Here is an 18,408-nt window from a genome sequence, read left to right as displayed (position 1 = left end):
AGTTCTACTTTACACCAGTTTTAATAAATCCCCCCTATCACTCTATAGCCCCTTGCAATTTGCACCTCATTTATTATCCTAAGGCCTCTTGCACACGAACGTTGAGTGCCCGTGGCCATATTGCGGCCCGCATACAGCAGGTCCGCAATACACGGGCACTGGCGCGTGGACACTCCGCATCACGGAGATGCAGAACGGAAGCACGGATCGGAACCCCACGGAAGCACTACAGAGTTTCTGTCCTTGCCTCCATTCAGGATGAATGGGTCTCGATCCGTCCCGGCCGCCGCACGGACGTTGCCCGTGCATTGGGGACCGCAAATTGCGGTCCCCAATGCACGGAACGGATGCACAACGTTCGTGTGCAAGAGGCCTAAATCTTTTTTTGTTTAAGTCTGACATCTAGTGGTCGTTCTCTTGTAAGACAGATTTAAATTCACTATAACTGGTCTAAATAGTATGCAAGCTGAATTTTTGCGCACATCTCCATGAAAGTAGGCAAATTGTGGCGCAACTCACCACTGAAAACAGAGACAGAAAAGTACGCCAGCCCTGCGATGTCGTAGAAGTTTGGCCCCTTTCACACGGGCGAGAATTCCGTGCGGGTGCAATGCGTGATGAGAACGCATTGCACCCGCACTGAATCCGGGCTCATTCACTTCAATGGGGCTGTGTACATGAGCGGTGATTTTCACGCATCACTGGTTGCGTGAAAATCGCAGCATGCTCTATATTGTGCGTTTTTCACGCAACGCAGGCCCCATAGAAGTGAATGGGCCTGCGTGAAAATTGCAAGTGCGGATGCGGTGCGATTTTCACACATGGTTACTAGGAGACGATCGGGATGGGGACCGGATCTTTATTATTTTCCCTTATAACATGGTTATAAGGGAAAATAATAGCATTCTTAATACAGAATGCATAGTAAACTAGTGATGGATGGGTTAGAAAATAAAAAAACAATTAATAAACTCACCTTAATCCACTTGAACGCTCAGCCTGGCATGTCTTCTTTCTTTTTTGATGAAAAGGACCTGTGGTGACGTCACTGCGCTCATCACATGGTCCATCACATGGTGATGGACCATGTGATGAGCGCAGTGACGTCCTCAAAGGTCCTTTAGCCAGGTCCTGAAGAAAGTAGAAAGAAGAGGAGATCCGCTACGCAATCAAGTGGATGGGGTGAGTTAAATTTGTTTATTATTTTTAACCCCTCAATGGACATTTTACTAAGCATTCTGTATTAAGAATGCTATTAATTTCCCTTATAACCATGTTATAAGGGAAAATAATAAAATCTACGGAACACCGATCCCAAGCCCGAACTTCTGTGAAGAAGTCTGGGTACCAAACATGCCGATTTTTCTCACGCGGGTGCAAAACGCATTAAAACGCTGTGCACTCGCGCTACGGAACACCGATCCCAAGCCCGAACTTCTGTGAAGAAGTCTGGGTACCAAACATGCCGATTTTTCTCACGCGGGTGCAAAACGCATTAAAACGCTGTGCACTCGCGCGGAAAAATTCAGCATTTTCCCACAACGCACCCGCATCTTGTCTGGCCCTCACACGCGACCCCCATATGAAAGAGGCCTTACTGTTTTTACGACAAAATAAGGCACACCTACATAAATAGGACAGAAATTAGGTGCAAAAGTTAGATAACTTTTGAATTTGTCTTAAAACTCAAAGCAGGCGCAAAAACAGCTGGTAAATGAAACTTAAAAAATAGGGCAGTCGGAAACAGGGTTTTTACTCATGAAAACAGCCGACGACATCTTAGTAAATGTGCCCCAAAGTGTTAGGTTTAATGATGTGTGAAATTTAACAAATGAGCGCCTTTTGATAAATTTGGTGCAAAGTACACCAACGCAGACTCAAGCAAAACTGACCTCGAAATATTACTCTCATGATAAGTACCCTCCATGTACATGGGCAGGAGTTTAAAATTTAACATGTTATTTGCTTCACTGGATAATTCCTTTCACAGGTACCATCTGTTATTTATCCGTTAGGGAAAATCCGCCACGGAATCTGTGGCAGAACGCCCTCAAGTTTATGCCAAGTTTTGCGTTTTTCGAATGGGGCAGATCTGCCCACAGCTTTAGCATCATTGAATGGGCCTAATTCCACCCATTGGTGCCCAGCATGTTTGCACGGAAACCACACCAAAAAAGGGCTTGTTGCGTTTTTTTTTGTCTGAGATCCTACCAAAAACTGCACACAAAACTCTGAGTGGATGAGGCCTTATTGCTTATTGTTAAATACTTTTTCTTCAAGAACAGAAGAGAGAGCTAATGAAGTGTCAAGTTGCTGGCTGCACATTCTTACGGTATTCTGTCTTATGAGCCGGTGTTTTGGTTGTTGCTCAGTCAGTTATTTGCCCTATTCATTTACATTAGCAGCAGATTCCGCTACACAAAATACGCATCATATACGGATTGCAAATACACTCGTGCGAAAGTTCAGGCATCATTTATGGAGGCCTCAAGGGAAAGAGAAATCGGCTGCTGGATTTCAACTACCATGTTTTTTTAGGCCTCTTGCACACGAACGTTTATTTTTTTCCGTTTATGTTCCCTTTTTTTGCGTTCCGTATACGAAACCATTAATTTTAATGGATCCGCAAAAAAACAAAACGGAAGGTACTCCGTATGCCTTCCGTTTCTGCATTTCCGTTCAAAAATAGAACATGTCCTATTATTGTCCGCATAACGGACAAGGATAGTACTGTTCTATCAGGGGCCATCTGTTCCGTTCCGCAAAAAACGGAATTCACACGGATGTCATTTGTATTTTTTGCGGATCCGTGTTTTGCAGACCGCAAAATACTGAAAAAGCCATACGGTCGTGTGTAAGAGGCCTTAGGCCCCTTTCACACGGGCGAGTATTCCGCGCGGGTGCAATGCGTGAGGTGAACGCATTGCACCCGCACTGAATCCTGACCCATTAATTTCTATGGGGCTGTGCACATTAGCAGTGATTTTCACGCATCACTTATGCGTTGCGTGAAAATCGTAGCATGCTCTATATTGTGCGTTTATCACGCAACGCAGGCCCCATAGAAGTGAATGGGGCTGCGTGAAAATCGCAAGCATCCGCAAGCAAGTGCGGATGCGGTGCGATTTTCACACACTGTTGCTCGGAGACGATCGGGATGGAGACCCGATCATTATTATTTTCCCTTATAACATGGTTATAAGGGAAAATAATAGCATTCTTAATACAGAATGCTTAGTACAATAGCGCTGGAGGGGTTAAAAAAAATAAAAATAACTAAACTCACCTTAATCCACTTGCTCGCGCAGCACGGCTTCTCTTCTGTCTTCTTTTTTGCTGTGTGCAGGAAAAGGACCTGTGGTGACGTCACTCCGGTCATCACATGGTCCGTCACATGATCTTTTACCATGGTGATGGATCATGTGATGACCGAAGTGACGTCACCACAGGTCCTTTTCCTGGACACAGCAAAGAAGAAGACAGAAGAGAAGCCGGGCTGCGCGAGCAAGTGGATTAAGGTGAGTTAAATTATTATTATTATTTTTTTAACCCCTCCAGCCCTATTGTACTATGCATTCTGTATTATGAATGCTATTATTTTCCCTTATAACCATGTTATAAGGGAAAATAATACAATCTACCCAGCACCTAACCCAAACCCGAACTTCTGTGAAGAAGTTCGGGTTTGGGTACCAAACATGCCGATTTTTCTCACGCGAGTGCAAAACGCATTACAATGTTTTGCACTCGCGCAGAAAAATCACGCATGTTCCTGCAACGCACCCGCACATTTTCCCGCAACGCTCGTGTGAAAGAGGCCTTAGACTTAGAGGAGAAAAGCTGCATTATACTTCCCCTCTTGCACACGACCCTATGGCTTTTTCAGGATTTTGCGGTCTGCAAAAAACGGATCTGCAAAAAATACAGATGAAGTCTGTATGCATTCCGTTTTTTGCGGAACAGAACAGCTGGCCCCTGATAGAACAGTGCTATGCTTGTCCGTTATGCAGACAATAATAGGACATGTTCTATCTTTGAAAGGAACGGAAATATGGAAACGGAATGCATACAGAGTACCTTCCATTTTTTTTGCGGATCCACTGAAATGAATGGTTCCGTATACATACGGAACCCAAAAAACGGAACGTAAACGGGAAAAAAAAAAACCATTCGTGTGCAAGAGGCCTTAAAGGGACACTGACAGGCCCAATAAGCATAATTATCTATATATATATATATATGCATGCACAGGTCTTCTAATGTGTATTAAAAACATATAAGTATAACCCCTGTCCACCTTATAAATACAGCAAACTCATGTTTTATAACCTGAAGTAATCGACTTTTCTTTCTGCCCAAGGGGCGGCGTTTCAGCTTCATTTCTGCCCAGCCAGCCGCCCCCAACCGCCGTTTTGAAGCACCGCCCAGCTCATCAATATTCACTTCGCTGGGCAGCTTCTGCTGTCCCCGACGTTCCGAGATCACGCGCATGCCCAATAGAAATCTACGGGCATCGGACTCACTTTCAGCTTCTGCGCATGCGCCCGGCACCCATAGCTTTCTATTGGGCATGCGCCGGAGGGAAAGCTGTTGACCAAATGAACCTCATGTTTAGCCTTAACAGCTCAGCAATGAGTAAACACCATCTAAACTACAATGCCCTGCTCTCTAGTATCAGGAAACATGTAGACTTCTAAATTCAGCTTTGGATGTGAACAGAGAAGAAAACTATTCAAAATAATTTCTTTTTTACACTAAATCATAGCATTACATGTACAATACCTTGTATTGTGGAGATACCAGATGTGCAGATAGAGAGGGTAGACCAAGATCTAGAGCGACCTGTGACAGAGTGCCAGACAAGAGAGAGAGAAAGAAAAGGTGACAGCATAGATATGACTAGAAACATGTGACGGAGAGACATCCATATGTGAGGGGAATATATCCCCGGCTATCTGTGTGTTATATGGGATTACGTCCTAACAAATGTGTCACAGTTCAAAAATGATTCAAATAGATTTTAGAAACTTTGTTAACCCTTTAGTGGAATACAAGCAAAATGAAGGTGAAATAAAATTTTTTTTTTTTTTTTGCAGATCTTCCATTTGAATCCATCTGTAATACAGCAAGGGTCAACAGCAAAAAAAAAACAAACACCTTAATATTTATTAGGCCTTATGCACACGGCTGTTGTTAGGCCGTTCCGTGCATTTGGGACTGCAATTGCGGTCCCCAATGCACGGGAACCATCTGTGCAGCGGGCCGGACCCATTCAACTTGAATGGGTCTGTGGTCTGTCCGCACCAAAAAAATATGACATGTCATATTTATTTGCGGTGCGGAACAACGGAAAGAAACACCACGGAAGCACTCCGAAGTGCTTCCGGTGTTCCGTTCCGTGACTCCGTTCCACATCTTCGGAATTGCGGACCCATTCAAGTGAATGGGTCCTCATCCGTGATGCGTGGTGCATGAGGTGGCCGTGTGCATGAGGCCTTACTCTGATTCCGCGATTTATAGAAACACTCCATATGTGGTCATTGTGGCGAAAATAACCTCGCCACTGGGTTTTGGAGGGGCCTGTTTGCCAGCCTCTTGCCTCAGGATTATGGCCCATATACTAACTTTGAAGGAGAAGACAGACCGGCTGCACAGCCTAGGGCTTGGTTCACACGGGCGTTGCGGAAAAATGTGCGGGTGCGATTTTTCTGCGCGAGTGCAAAACATTGCAATGCGTTTTGCACTCACGTGAGAAAAATCGCGCATGTTTGGTACCCAAACCCGGGCTTGGGATCGGTGTTCTGTAGATTGTATTATTTCCCCTTATAACATAGTTATAAGGGAAAATAATAGCATTCTGAATACAGAATGCATAGTAAACTAGCGCTGGAGGGGTTAAAAAAAATAATTTAACTCACCTTAGTCCACTTGATCGCGGCCCCGCATCTCCTTCTGTCTCCTTTGCTGAACAGGACCTGTGGTGAGCATTAATTACAGGTAAAGGACCTTTGGTGACGTCACGCCGGTCATCACATGATCCATCACCATGGTAAAAGATCATGTGATGGATCATGTGATGACCGGAGTGACGTCACCAAAGGTCCTTTACCTGTAATTAATGCTCACCATAGGCCCTGTTCAGCAAAAGAGACAGAAGACATGCCGGGCCGCGATCAAGGGGACTAAGGTGAGTTAAATTATTATTATTATTTTTTTAACCCCTCCAGCGCTGTTTTACTATGCATTCTGTATTCAGAATGCTATTATTTTCCCTTATAACCATGTTATAAGGGAAAATAATAATGATCGGGTCTCCATCCCGATCGTCTCCTAGCAACCGTGCGTGAAAATCGCACCGCATCCGCACTTGCTTGCGGATGCTTGCGATTTTCACGCAGCCCCATTCACTTCTATGGGGCCTGCGTTGCGTGAAAAACGCAGAATATAGAGCATGCTGCGATTTTCACGCAACGCACAAGTGATGCGTGAAAATCACCGCTCATGTGAACAGCCCCATAGAAATGAATGGGTCGATATTCAGTGCGGGTGCAATGCGTTCACCTCACGCATCGCATCCGCGCGGAATACTCGCCCGTGTGAAAGGGGCCTAAATCTGTGGAACTGTTTTGGGCAGGAAAGCCATGCTGCGGTCAGCCAAATGTGACTTCCATGGAATTCGGGAACCCCTGCTTCGATCTGGGTGATCTTTGGATATGTTGTTCACCCAGATCAGAGCTATTCATGGAGTAAATTATGGGGATACGTGGGGTTTTGAGGTGTTTTCTGTGTTTTGGGAAAAAATTCAGTTTTCTGACTGTGAGTGATTAAGTTAGCCCATTATGTTTGGTAATTGTATCACAGGCAGAGTCTATTGTGTTTTGGTAATTGTATTTTGTTGATTGCGTCAAAGACAATGCCCATTGTATTTTGTTGATTGCGTTACAGACAGAGGGAAGGGGGTTTTGTGTACAATTGCTGGGAAGGTTTCAATACTGTAAATGCATGTGATTGGCTAATATATAAACTAGAAAGTAGGAGGAGGGGAAATAAATCCCCCAAAAAAGAGTGTTAGTCTTAGATTACCCTTGGAAGAAAACTCCAAAGGTGGTCTTGTAGACAACAACCGGGCGCCACCGGTGAGGGGAGAGAAATCTAAGGTGGGTTGGGCGGTGAAAAAGTGGTAGGCCGCCACGAGTGGCTGAATACACAGCAAGGATAGCTGTATATCGTAATGACAAAACGCGTGGAATAGAAAACAAGAAAATGAACCAGCCACACAGTCGGCGCCAATCACCTATTATATAATAGAAGAGGGTAGGATGGTAAAAAGGGATCTATAGCTGTAAAAGAGTGGTTGGTTAGAGTATGTATATATATATATATATATATATATATATATACACACTCGGCCCGTAGATAAAACGGCGGCCGTGCGTTTAATAGAGGTATAGTGGTGGAGGAGGTTAGAAAACCTCAATCATGGTAGAAATTATAGGTTTCAAAACAATGGATAAAACAAATTCGATATAAAACGAATGGAGATAAAATAGAATAGAGAAAAGAGATAAAATCAATAGAATTGAATTACAGATAAAAGTAACTCACTTCCCAGGGGGAGATAGTCTGAGGGATAAGCATAAAACACCCAAAGGCTAAACTCCCCCGGCCACGATCGCTTGTAGAGTAGTAGGAACAAACCGCATTCACCACGCGAGGGGTTTCTGGAAAATTCCTTTTATTAAATCAAGGCTCAAAGCGTTTCGGGGGCTGTGAAGATACCCCCTTCCTCAGGAGCAATATATAAGTAAAAACATATAGAGTGTACAGCTATAGGTTTGGGCTATTTATACCCATCCATATTGTGTATCAATTGAAAGCACAAGTGTCTGGGCGGGATGAGGAAGTGATGTCACTTCCGGTTCCGGTGGGGGTATGCGTTCAACTGCGGAACGCATGTGTATACAATGTTATTTGGTAAAGAAAACCTATTGCCGATAAGGGGGATACCGCCCCACATAGGGGAAGAAAGGGGAGGATCTGGTGATCGATTTTTAGCACAATCTGGGGGTGTAGGGGTTGAATAGAATCGTAAAGTGGAATATGCAACAATATATAATAGGGGCTGTAAATAGACATAAATAAACTGTGCTGTGTTATACACCATATATATACCATATATAACCATATCTGGTCCATAGTTTCAGCATAACCCATTAAAGAGTTCCTGTTTTACCTTCAACATAGAGCGTCGTCTGATGTGTGTGGGGATTGCTATACGCTGTATACTCCCTGGCTATAACCCCTAGCTCTTGTAAGAGCTGTTCCTGTGCTTGGAGCCCTTGGGAAGCTCTAGGAGCATCCATCAACGGAGGTACCCAGACGGGGTGACAGGAGATCTGTTACAGTCATAAACTGCCGTGTGGGCACACAGTAGGGTTTAAAGGGAAGGAGCGCCACGTTTTTGGAGGGCAAATTTTGAGGGAATGTTTTTTAGGCAATGTGTCACATTAGAAGAGACCCTAAGGTACCACTACAGCGCTGACCCCCAAAAAAGTGACAACATTTTGGAAACTACACCTCCCAAGTAATTTTTCAAGGGGTGTATTGAGAAATTTGACACAACAGACATAACATTTTGAAACACTTTTCCAATAAAATGTTGCTTTAATTTGTCATTTTCACAAGAAAATCAATTTGTTACTCATTTTCTCCTGACTACAGCCACACCCCATATGGTTTTTGAACGGCAGATTTTGTTGGAATGATTTTTAGGTGCTATTTTACATTTGAAGAGACCCTAAGATACCACTACAGGGAAACTCCCAAAAATCTACCCCATTTTGGAAATTACTCCCAAAGGGGTGTAGTAAATACATTGACCCAACCAACATTTCACACAATTTAGAAACACTTGTCTGTGAATATGCAAGCTGTGCGGAGTGTAATACGGTGGTGAAATTACAGGGTACATAAGGGATAAAAGTAATAAAACATGGATGAGTAGTATACTTTGAAGCAATCATTTTTGCAGAGACCAGGTTTTTCAAGGCAGATTTCTCAGTGATAGTGTCCTTTTGTATCCCCATTTTGGAACACACTATGCATCTCTTTTGGGTCCTTCACTTCCTTGCTGTCTGGGGGACTTTACCAGGGAAATGTTACCCTGCTACAATTCGGGCAACATAACTTCCTTAGGGCCTTGATCACTATCTTTGCAAACTGAAGGAATGTTCCCGTCTAGCTTGCAGAGTTATATAGTGCCATCTGTACAAAGGTGTACAGCCAGCTTTTTGTACCGCACCTTTGGCACTGTATGGCTTTAGAACCTCTCCCATTTTCATATTGTAATCCGGGATGGGTCTGGCTTGGGGGCAGCGGTAGTGGTACCTGGTATAGGGGAGTTGCTGTTCCCGTGAATGCTGGTCAGTACAAGGACATCCCTCTTGTCCTTGTACCTAACTACCAACATGTTCTCATTAAGAAGAGTCCTGCTGTTGTCCCTTCTGAGTGGTTGCCAGAGCAGGGATCTAGGGAGGCCTCTCTGATTTTTGCATAGTGACACAAGATACAGTAGCTCTGGAATTTGGTTACACTGGTGTAGTAGTTATCCACATAGAGGTGGTAACCCTGATCCTGCAGTGGGTGCAAGTCCCACTCTACAGGGGTGTGTATGTAGTGCTTTTGTACCCGAAGGGGCTTGTAATAAATGTAAAATAAAATTTAGGAGAAAGAAAAATAAGATAAATATTTAGTAAAAAAACGGAAAAAAACCCGCTGAAAACTGAGCACAGATATAAAGGCTACTTTCACATCTGCGCTTTCCCTTTCCGCTATTGAGATCCATGGTGCCATATTCAACAATAACCTTAAAGTCATATACCCTTACCAACATAAGGCTGTAATAATAAATAATAAAAACACAGGAACTTCAAATGGATGAAAAGGCCGCGGTCTTTATTAAATTATTGGGGGTTACATAACTCAACCATTTTAAACCAGTATAAAACCATATTAATAAAATTAAAGTCCATTTACTGAATTAATTTAAATCCACCCAGAATTCTGAGCGACTAACCCCCCCTTTAAAGAAACAAAGACCGCGACAATAATCAAGGGAGGGCGGGCGGGACAAGCCTCTTCACTGTTCTTGACACGGCGACTGATCTTCACAGGTACGACACCTTCTTAAATAGGTAGAATTCCCGCCGAACCGCTCCACAAACCAATCCAGGACCTAGATAAAAATAGAACAAGGCCCAGCAACCGGACAGCAACTGATTTAACCAATAGTAAACACTGACCCTTCAGCCACACTGACCAATCCAGAAGCTGCCCGGTATCCAGCTGGCTTACTTCACCTGAGGGAAATAAACAGAAACACAAGGGAACAGACAAGGGGAGAAAAGGCAGAAAACCCAGTCCATAGCAACCTATGTTTCAATGGCACCATGAGGTGCAAAGCCTATTCAGGCCAAGCCCCTATCATGGTGCCATATTCAACAATAACCTTAAAGTCATATACCCTTACCAACATAAGGCTGTAATAATAAATAATAAAAACACAGGAACTTCAAATGGATGAAAAGGCCGCGGTCTTTATTAAATTATTGGGGGTTACATAACTCAACCATTTTAAACCAGTATAAAACCATATTAATAAAATTAAAGTCCATTTACTGAATTAATTTAAATCCACCCAGAATTCTGCGCGACTAACCCCAACAGGCAAGTGAGGAATCATCCGCACTTGCCCCCCCCACCAATAAAACCGCAGCCCTTTCAATCATTACCTGTAATCCATTGATAAAAATATCTAAACCAATATCCGAGAGGTGAACCAAATCCTCTCGATATAACCCCCGAATTGACCCATCCAGCTCCAAATGACGATGAGACCAGCCATTTACAACTGGCATAAATTTCTCTAAACCTCTATTTATCCTCTTACGAATCTTTTCTAAAAATCTGAGCTGAGGATTATTCCATACAAAACGAGGGATAATCTCTGAAAATATCAATACCACCCCCGGGATAAGCTGACTAATATACACTAAATCTTTTTTTATTTCCGCTAATAAATCTAATGTTTTATTTCTACCTAAATCATTCCCACCTACATGAAAAATAATTACCTGAGGAGGAAGGTGAGACTGTAATTCCCCTTTTAGGATCGGGACTACCTGCCTCCATTTCATACCTCTAAAACCAAACCAATATAAACACACAGATGGAATATTAAAAAATACATGTTGGGAATAATTACGAACCGAAGATCTCCTTTCGGCCCAGAAAATGAACGAATGTCCCATAATCCAAACTCTAATCTCCTCAGAATCTGAAAAAGAATTATAATCATCACACTAAATTAGGTCTAACATATGATCTATAACAGTCAGACTCCCACCTACCAATTCTTTTTATCAGAGCTTTATCTAAACCCAACCTAGAAGCTTCTGTAGCTGCCCCAATACGAAAGGAATGGGAAGAATAACGCTCTGAACCTAAACCCAACAAACATAAACATTTCTTAAAGACTGCATTGAACTGAAATTTAGATAAAGAAGAACCATTCTCATGCACCAAAAAAGAACAACTGCCAACTGGGCGAACCATTAGAAATTCTTTAACTGCCTGGACGGGACAAACTTCAGCATTTCCCAACTTATTCAAAGAAATAACAAAACCCTTCCCTAACTGGTCTGTTTTTGACTTAACAACTGAGATTAAAACCGAATCAACACTTAACCTAACATCCGACAAACATAACTGAGATACAGACCTAGTATTTGCTGCAACTAACTCACTCAACCTAAAAGCACCAAAAAATGCTAACACAAACGCCACCTTAAACAACCGAAACTCAAAAAACGAAGACGCCACTTGATTTAAAACAGACACTAACCTCCCTAACAACTCAAAAGTAACTGGCCTACGTGTATCAGCTACAAACTTATCTTTCCGAATACCCTTCAACAGCTGCTTCACAATAAATGAACTATTAATTGGAGCAAGACCTGCTAACTTAAAGAAAAACGATATACCAGCCAAAGTCTTCTGAATAGCAGAAAAACCCAAACCCAGCCTAACTAAACTACAGCTAAAATCTAACACTGAACCTATATCCCCTTCAAAAACCCCTAAATTCCTATCATTACAAAAAACCAACCATTTATTCCAGGCTAAATCATACCCACTCCATGTATTGGGTGCCAACGAATTCCGAATAAGTTCACTCATCAATGCCAAATTATTTCCCACAAGTAGGCCGGACAAGGGATGCCTTCTTTCCTCGCGTCTGGAACCAGGGCTTGAAATTCCTTCCACTGTGCACGAGAGAGAGAATCTGCTATAACATTTTCTTTACTTGGTAAATACTTAGCCTTCAACCAGATATTTCTGGCAAGGCAACATCTAACCAAAACTTGTAACAACTTAACTACTAATTTATTATTAGAAGAAAGACAATTTACCGCAAACAACACACCCTTATTATCAGTATGTAATAAAACCCTCTTGTTAGCCAACTCACAACCCCAAATTATTAAGGACACAACCACTGGAAATAACTCTAACAAAACTAAATTTTTTGTAAGCCCAGCAGATCTCCATGACTCAGGCCACGACCCCGCTGACCACTGACCATCTAGAAAAGCCCCATAACCGCAAGAACCTGATGCGTCAGTAAACAGCCTCAAATCCGCTGCCTCCACGAAATCACCCTGCCAGATACTAGCTCCATTAAAATTAACCAAAAATTCCTCCCAAACTCTAAGGTCATCTTTAAGTTCTTTATTCAAACGAACATGAGCTCCTGGAGACTTCAGGCCACTCGTAGCCATATACAATCTCCTAGAAAAAATCCTACCAACAGGGATTACTCTAGACGCAAAAGCAAACAATCCCAATAAACTTTGCAAATCCTTTAACGTCGTCTTTTTTGAAAACAACATTTTCTTAATTAATAACAATAACCTATCAATTTTCTCCCCTGGTAACCTAAACTCCATTCTAACAGTGTCAATAGCTATGCCTAAAAACTCAATATAACAGCAGGGTAAAACAGTCTTCTCTTCTGCTAATGGAACACCAAAACACCTACAAACATCATAAAAACGACTTAACAAACCAGAACAAACTTCAGAACCTGCCGGACCAATAAACAAAAAATCGTCTAAATAATGTAACAAACCGCCAACTTTAACATTATACATGCACACCCAATGAATAAATGAAGAAAATGATTCAAAATAAGAACATGACAAAGAAAAACCCATGGGCAAACACATATCATAGTAAAATCTCTCATCAAATTTAAAACCTAAAGAATTAAAACCCTCAGGGCATACTGGTAATAAGCGAAAAGCAGATTTAATGTCAGCCTTTGCTACTAAACAATTCTTACCAAATGAATTTAATAATTTTATAGCATCATCAAAAGAACTGTAGGAGACTGAACACAAATTATCATCAATTTCATCATTCAATGAAAATTTTTCAGGAAAAGATAAATGATGAATGACTCTAAACTCATTACTGGCTTTCTTAGGCACTAAACCTAGAGGGGAAACACGAAAATCTTCAAAAGGGGGATCAACAAAAGGGCCTGCCACTCTGCCTGCTAACACTTCTTTCTCAATTTTCTCTCTAACAATACCTATATTTGCAGAAACTGAATTCAAATTCTCACTTAACAAACAACCTGGCCCTTTAAAACTAGGAACGAAAAAACCAACTGAAAAACCTTTAATTAGCAACTCGGCCTTCTCCCTGTTTGGGTACATTTCTAGCCATGGCAGCATGTTTTGCAACCTCACTGGAGTCCGCGCCTTTTGAATACTCCCGGCTATTGCTAACCTGCTGAGATCCAAAGGGCCTTTTAAAACATCTAAACATTGGATGTGGGCCCGCACAAATGGAACATTCATGTCTATACCTGCATGAACTTAACCATTTGCACGCCGACTCATTAAAAGCAAAACATAAGCCAGAAACTAAAATAGAAGCGTAAATTGAAAAAGCCTGTAACCAATTGTTAAAGGATTTAACAATACCTCTTCGCCTATCCTCATCTGATTTTTCATCTGTCTTTTTCTCTGCTTTAAAAACCTCTTTGGCTGACGGCAGTAAAGATAAAATATCTACATACTCCCGACGCCAAATTTTTTCTTTTACAACATTTGACAAATGAAACCCCAGAGGAGAAGCCTCACACGACAGTGCTTCTTTTAAGCAAGCTTCGTTAACCCCTATTGCATTTTCAAAAACCGGACCCCCTCCGCCAGAAGCAAAACTAGCCGCTGGCAAAGGGGGATCCGTCCAAGCCACCGATGGCGACTCCACTGGCTGCATTGCTCTAACTCTATTACCCTTAGCTAGATCTGAAAACATTGCAGCCAAATCCTGTAAAAAAGACATGTTAGGGTTAACAGACAGCGATGACTGCCTGTCTGATATCTCACCCCTGGGAGGCTGGATCGGGTCTTCAGGCGGCAACACAGCTATCCCCTCTAAACCAGGCTGCGAGACCGCCGGCCTGGGAGGAGACTGCTGGTGCCTGCCCTGGTTGCTTGTCCTCTGCGGCGAATAGGTCCTCCTGGGTCTCTTCTTCCTGCTTGAGCTCCTTGTTGCGGTGGCCACCGGCAGCTCTCCAGCAGAAGCATCCACTTCCTGGTTGGCAACTGGTGATGACGATCTTCCGGCCGCTTCTTCGTGACGAAAACTTGGCTCCGCCTCTTCCGGCGCATGCGCAGACCCGATTCTTTCGCTCCGCTGAACGCCGGCACCCTGAGACATCAGCACCTCCCCGGCCAACAACCTGCGCAGCCACTCGTCGCCGCCACAGGTAAGAGCTCTATTGCGAATGTGGCCGAGGAGAGCTTCAGTACTGCTAGGGTCCATTGTCAGCCGATGGTTCCCCTTCACAAGCCGGACTTCTTTGCTTCAGGCGCCGCTGCTAAGGCAGACAACCCCGCACACTGCTCCGCTTCAGGCGCCGCTTCACTGCCGCTTTCCTTCCAGATGCCGACCCACCGAAGCTCCTTCTTCACCGCCGACCCCGAACTCCGCTGCCGCTGCCGCTGGACCTCTTCAACCGACGTGGACAAGCCTCTTCACTGTTCTTGACACGGCGACTGATCTTCACAGGTACGACACCTTCTTAAATAGGTAGAATTCCCGCCGAACCGCTCCACAAACCAATCCAGGACCTAGATAAAAATAGAACAAGGCCCAGCAACCGGACAGCAACTGATTTAACCAATAGTAAACACTGACCCTTCAGCCACACTGACCAATCCAGAAGCTGCCCGGTATCCAGCTGGCTTACTTCACCTGAGGGAAATAAACAGAAACACAAGGGAACAGACAAGGGGAGAAAAGGCAGAAAACCCAGTCCATAGCAACCTATGTTTCAATGGCACCATGAGGTGCAAAGCCTATTCAGGCCAAGCCCCTATCATTATCAGAACTGAAGTGGTTTTGCTGATGACGGATCCAGCAAAAACGCAGGTGTGATAGTAGCCTAAAATATATTGTACTGATCATCGCTCAGTGGTAGCAGGATGCACGCAAGCAGATAGTAACATAGTAACATAGTAGTAACATAGTACATAAGGCCGAAAAAAGACATTTGTCCATCCAGTTCAGCCTGTCATCCTACAAGTTGATCCAGAGGAAGGCAAAAAAAAAAAACCTGTGAGGTAGAAGCCAATTTTCCCCACTTTAGGGGAATAAAAAATTCCTTCCCGACTCCAATCAGGCAATCAGACTAACTCCCTGGATCAACGACCCCTCTCTAGTAGCTATAGCCTGTAATATTATTACACTCCAGAAATACATCCAGGCCCCTCTTGAATTCCTTTATTGTACTCACCATCACCACCTCCTCAGGCAGAGAGTTCCATAGTCTCACTGCTCTTACCGTAAAGAATCCTCTTCTATGTTTGTGTACAAACCTTCTTTCCTCCAGATGCAGAGGATGTCCCCTCGTCACAGTCACAGTCCTGGGGATAAATAGATGATGGGATAGATCTCTGTACTGACCCCTGATATATTTATACATAGTAATTAGATCTCCCCTCAGTCGTCTTTTTTCTAAAGTGAATAACCCTAATTTTGATAATCTTTCAGGGTACTGTAGTTGCCCCATTCCAGTTATTACTTTAGTTGCCCTCCTCTGGACCCTCTCCAGCTCTGCTATGTCTGCCTTGTTTACAGGAGCCCACAACTGTACACAGTACTCCATGTGTGGTCTGACTAGCGATTTGTAAAGTGGTAGGACTATGTTCTTATCACGGGCATCTATGCCCCTTCTGATGCAACCCATTATCTTATTGGCCTTGGCAGCAGCTGCCTGACACTGTTTTTTGCAGATTAGTTTGCTGTTTATTAAAATTCCTAGATCCTTTTCCATGTCAGTGTTACCGAGTGTTTTATCATTTAGTATGTACGGGTGACTTGCATTATTCCTTCCCATGTGCATAACTTTACATTTGTCAGTGTTAAACCTCATCTGCCACTTATCTGCCCAAGCCTCCAATCTATCCAGATCCCTCTGTAGTAGTATACTGTCCTCTTCAGTGTAAATTACTTTACACAGTTTAGTGTTATCTGCGAAAATTTATATTTTACTGTGCAAGCCTTCTACAAAATCATTAATAAATATATTGAAGACAATAGGGCCCAATACTGACCCCTGAGGTACCCCACTAGTGATAGTGACCCAATCTGAGTGTGTACCGTTAATAACCACCCTCTGTTTTCTATCATTGAGCCAGTTACTTACCCACATACAGACGTTTTCTCCCAGTCCGAGCATTCTCATTTTATATACTAACCTTTTATGTGGTACAGTGTCAAATGCTTTGGAGAAGTCCAAATATATGACATCCATTGATTCTCCGCTGTCAAGTCTAGAACTTACCTCCTCATAGAAACTGAATAAATTAGTTTGACATGACCGATCCCTCATGAAGCCATGCTGATATGGCGTTATTTGCTTATTTCCGTTGAGATGCTCTAAGATAGCATCTCTCAGAAAACCTTCAAACAGTTTACCCACAACAGATGTTAAACTTACTGGCCTATAGTTTCCAGGCTCTGTTTTTGGACCCTTTTTGAATATTGGCACCACATTTGCCATACGCCAATCCTATGGGACATTCCCTGTCAGTATAGAGTCCGCAAATATCAGAAATAAGGGTCTGGCTATGACATTACTTAATTCCCTTAGGATACGGGGGTGTATGCCATCCGGTCCTGGCGATTTGTCTATTTTAATCTTTTTAAGTCGCTGTTGTACTTCTTCCTGGGTCAGACAGGACACTTTTAATGGGGAATTTATTTTTACATTCAACATTTCATCTGACAGTTTATTTTCCTAAGTGAATACATTGGAGAAAAAAATATTTAACAGCTTTGCTTTCTCCTCGTTGATCTCTGCGACTCCCCCCTCATTACTCTTTAAAGGGCCGACACCTTCAGATTTATACTTTTTAACATTTATATAATTGAAGAACATTTTAGAGTTAGTTTTACTCTCTTTGGCAATTAATCTCTCGGTCTCTAGTTTGGCCGCTTTTATTTGTTTTTTACATGTTCTATTTTTTTCCTTATAGTTTTTCAGTGCTTCCGTGCTACCCTACTGTTTTAGTGATTTATATGCTTTCTTTTTGTCATTTATTGCTTTCTTTACAGTTCTATTTATCCACATTGGTTTCTTTTTGTTCCTTAACCTTTTATTCCCATATGGTATGTACCTCTCACAATGAGATTTTAGGATGTTTTTAAAGATATCCCATTTTGTGGCTGTATTTTTATTTTTGAGGACTTTGTCCCAGTTAGTTTGGCCTATGGCCTCTCTTAGTTGGCTAAATTTAGCTTTTTTGAAGTCTGGTATATGATAATTGGAAGGTTATTACTTTATGGTCACTATTTCCCAGGTGTCCCCCAACCTGCATGTCTGTTGTTCTGTCAGGTCTATTGGTTAATACTAAGTCCAGTATGGCCATCCCTCTAGTCGGGTCCTGAACCATTTGGGAGAGGTAATTGTCTTTGGTTATTGCCAAGAACCTGTTTCCCTTATGAGATATACAAGATTCAGTTTCCCAGTCTATATCTGGGTAGTTGAAGTCCCCCATAATAACACCTCATTATGATTTACCGCCTCGTCTATCTCGTTTAGTAGTAGATTTTCTGTGGACTCTGGTATATTAGGTGGTTTATAGTAAACTCCTATTAGTAATTTATTATTGTTTTTGCCTCAATGTATCTCTACCCACAGTGACTCCACATGTTCATGTCCCTCACTTATATCTTCACGGAGTGTGGGCTTTAGACAGGACTTTACATAAAGGCAAACCCCTCCCCCTCTCCGGTTTTGACGATCCTTTCTAAACAGACTGTAACCTT

The 18,408-nt window shown here is 42.7% G+C and overlaps 1 protein-coding gene across 1 annotated transcript in view; it reads right to left on the bottom strand.

Annotated features, from left to right (window-relative positions):
* LOC120986936 (potassium voltage-gated channel subfamily KQT member 1-like) overlaps nt 1-18,408 on the bottom strand; it is a 111,860-nt gene that overhangs the window by 15,878 nt on the left and 77,574 nt on the right. The window contains exon 11 of the mRNA XM_040415622.1: nt 4,783-4,842. Within this exon, the coding sequence (XP_040271556.1) occupies nt 4,783-4,842 (60 nt within the window). The remainder of the gene's footprint in view (nt 1-4,782; nt 4,843-18,408) is intronic.

The sequence above is a fragment of the Bufo bufo genome, chromosome 1 (genome assembly GCF_905171765.1).
Source record: "Bufo bufo chromosome 1, aBufBuf1.1, whole genome shotgun sequence".
In the NCBI taxonomy this organism is placed as follows: Eukaryota; Metazoa; Chordata; class Amphibia; order Anura; family Bufonidae; genus Bufo; species Bufo bufo.
Note: the sequence above shows the minus strand (reverse complement) of the source record. Positions and strands in the feature narration are given on the sequence as shown.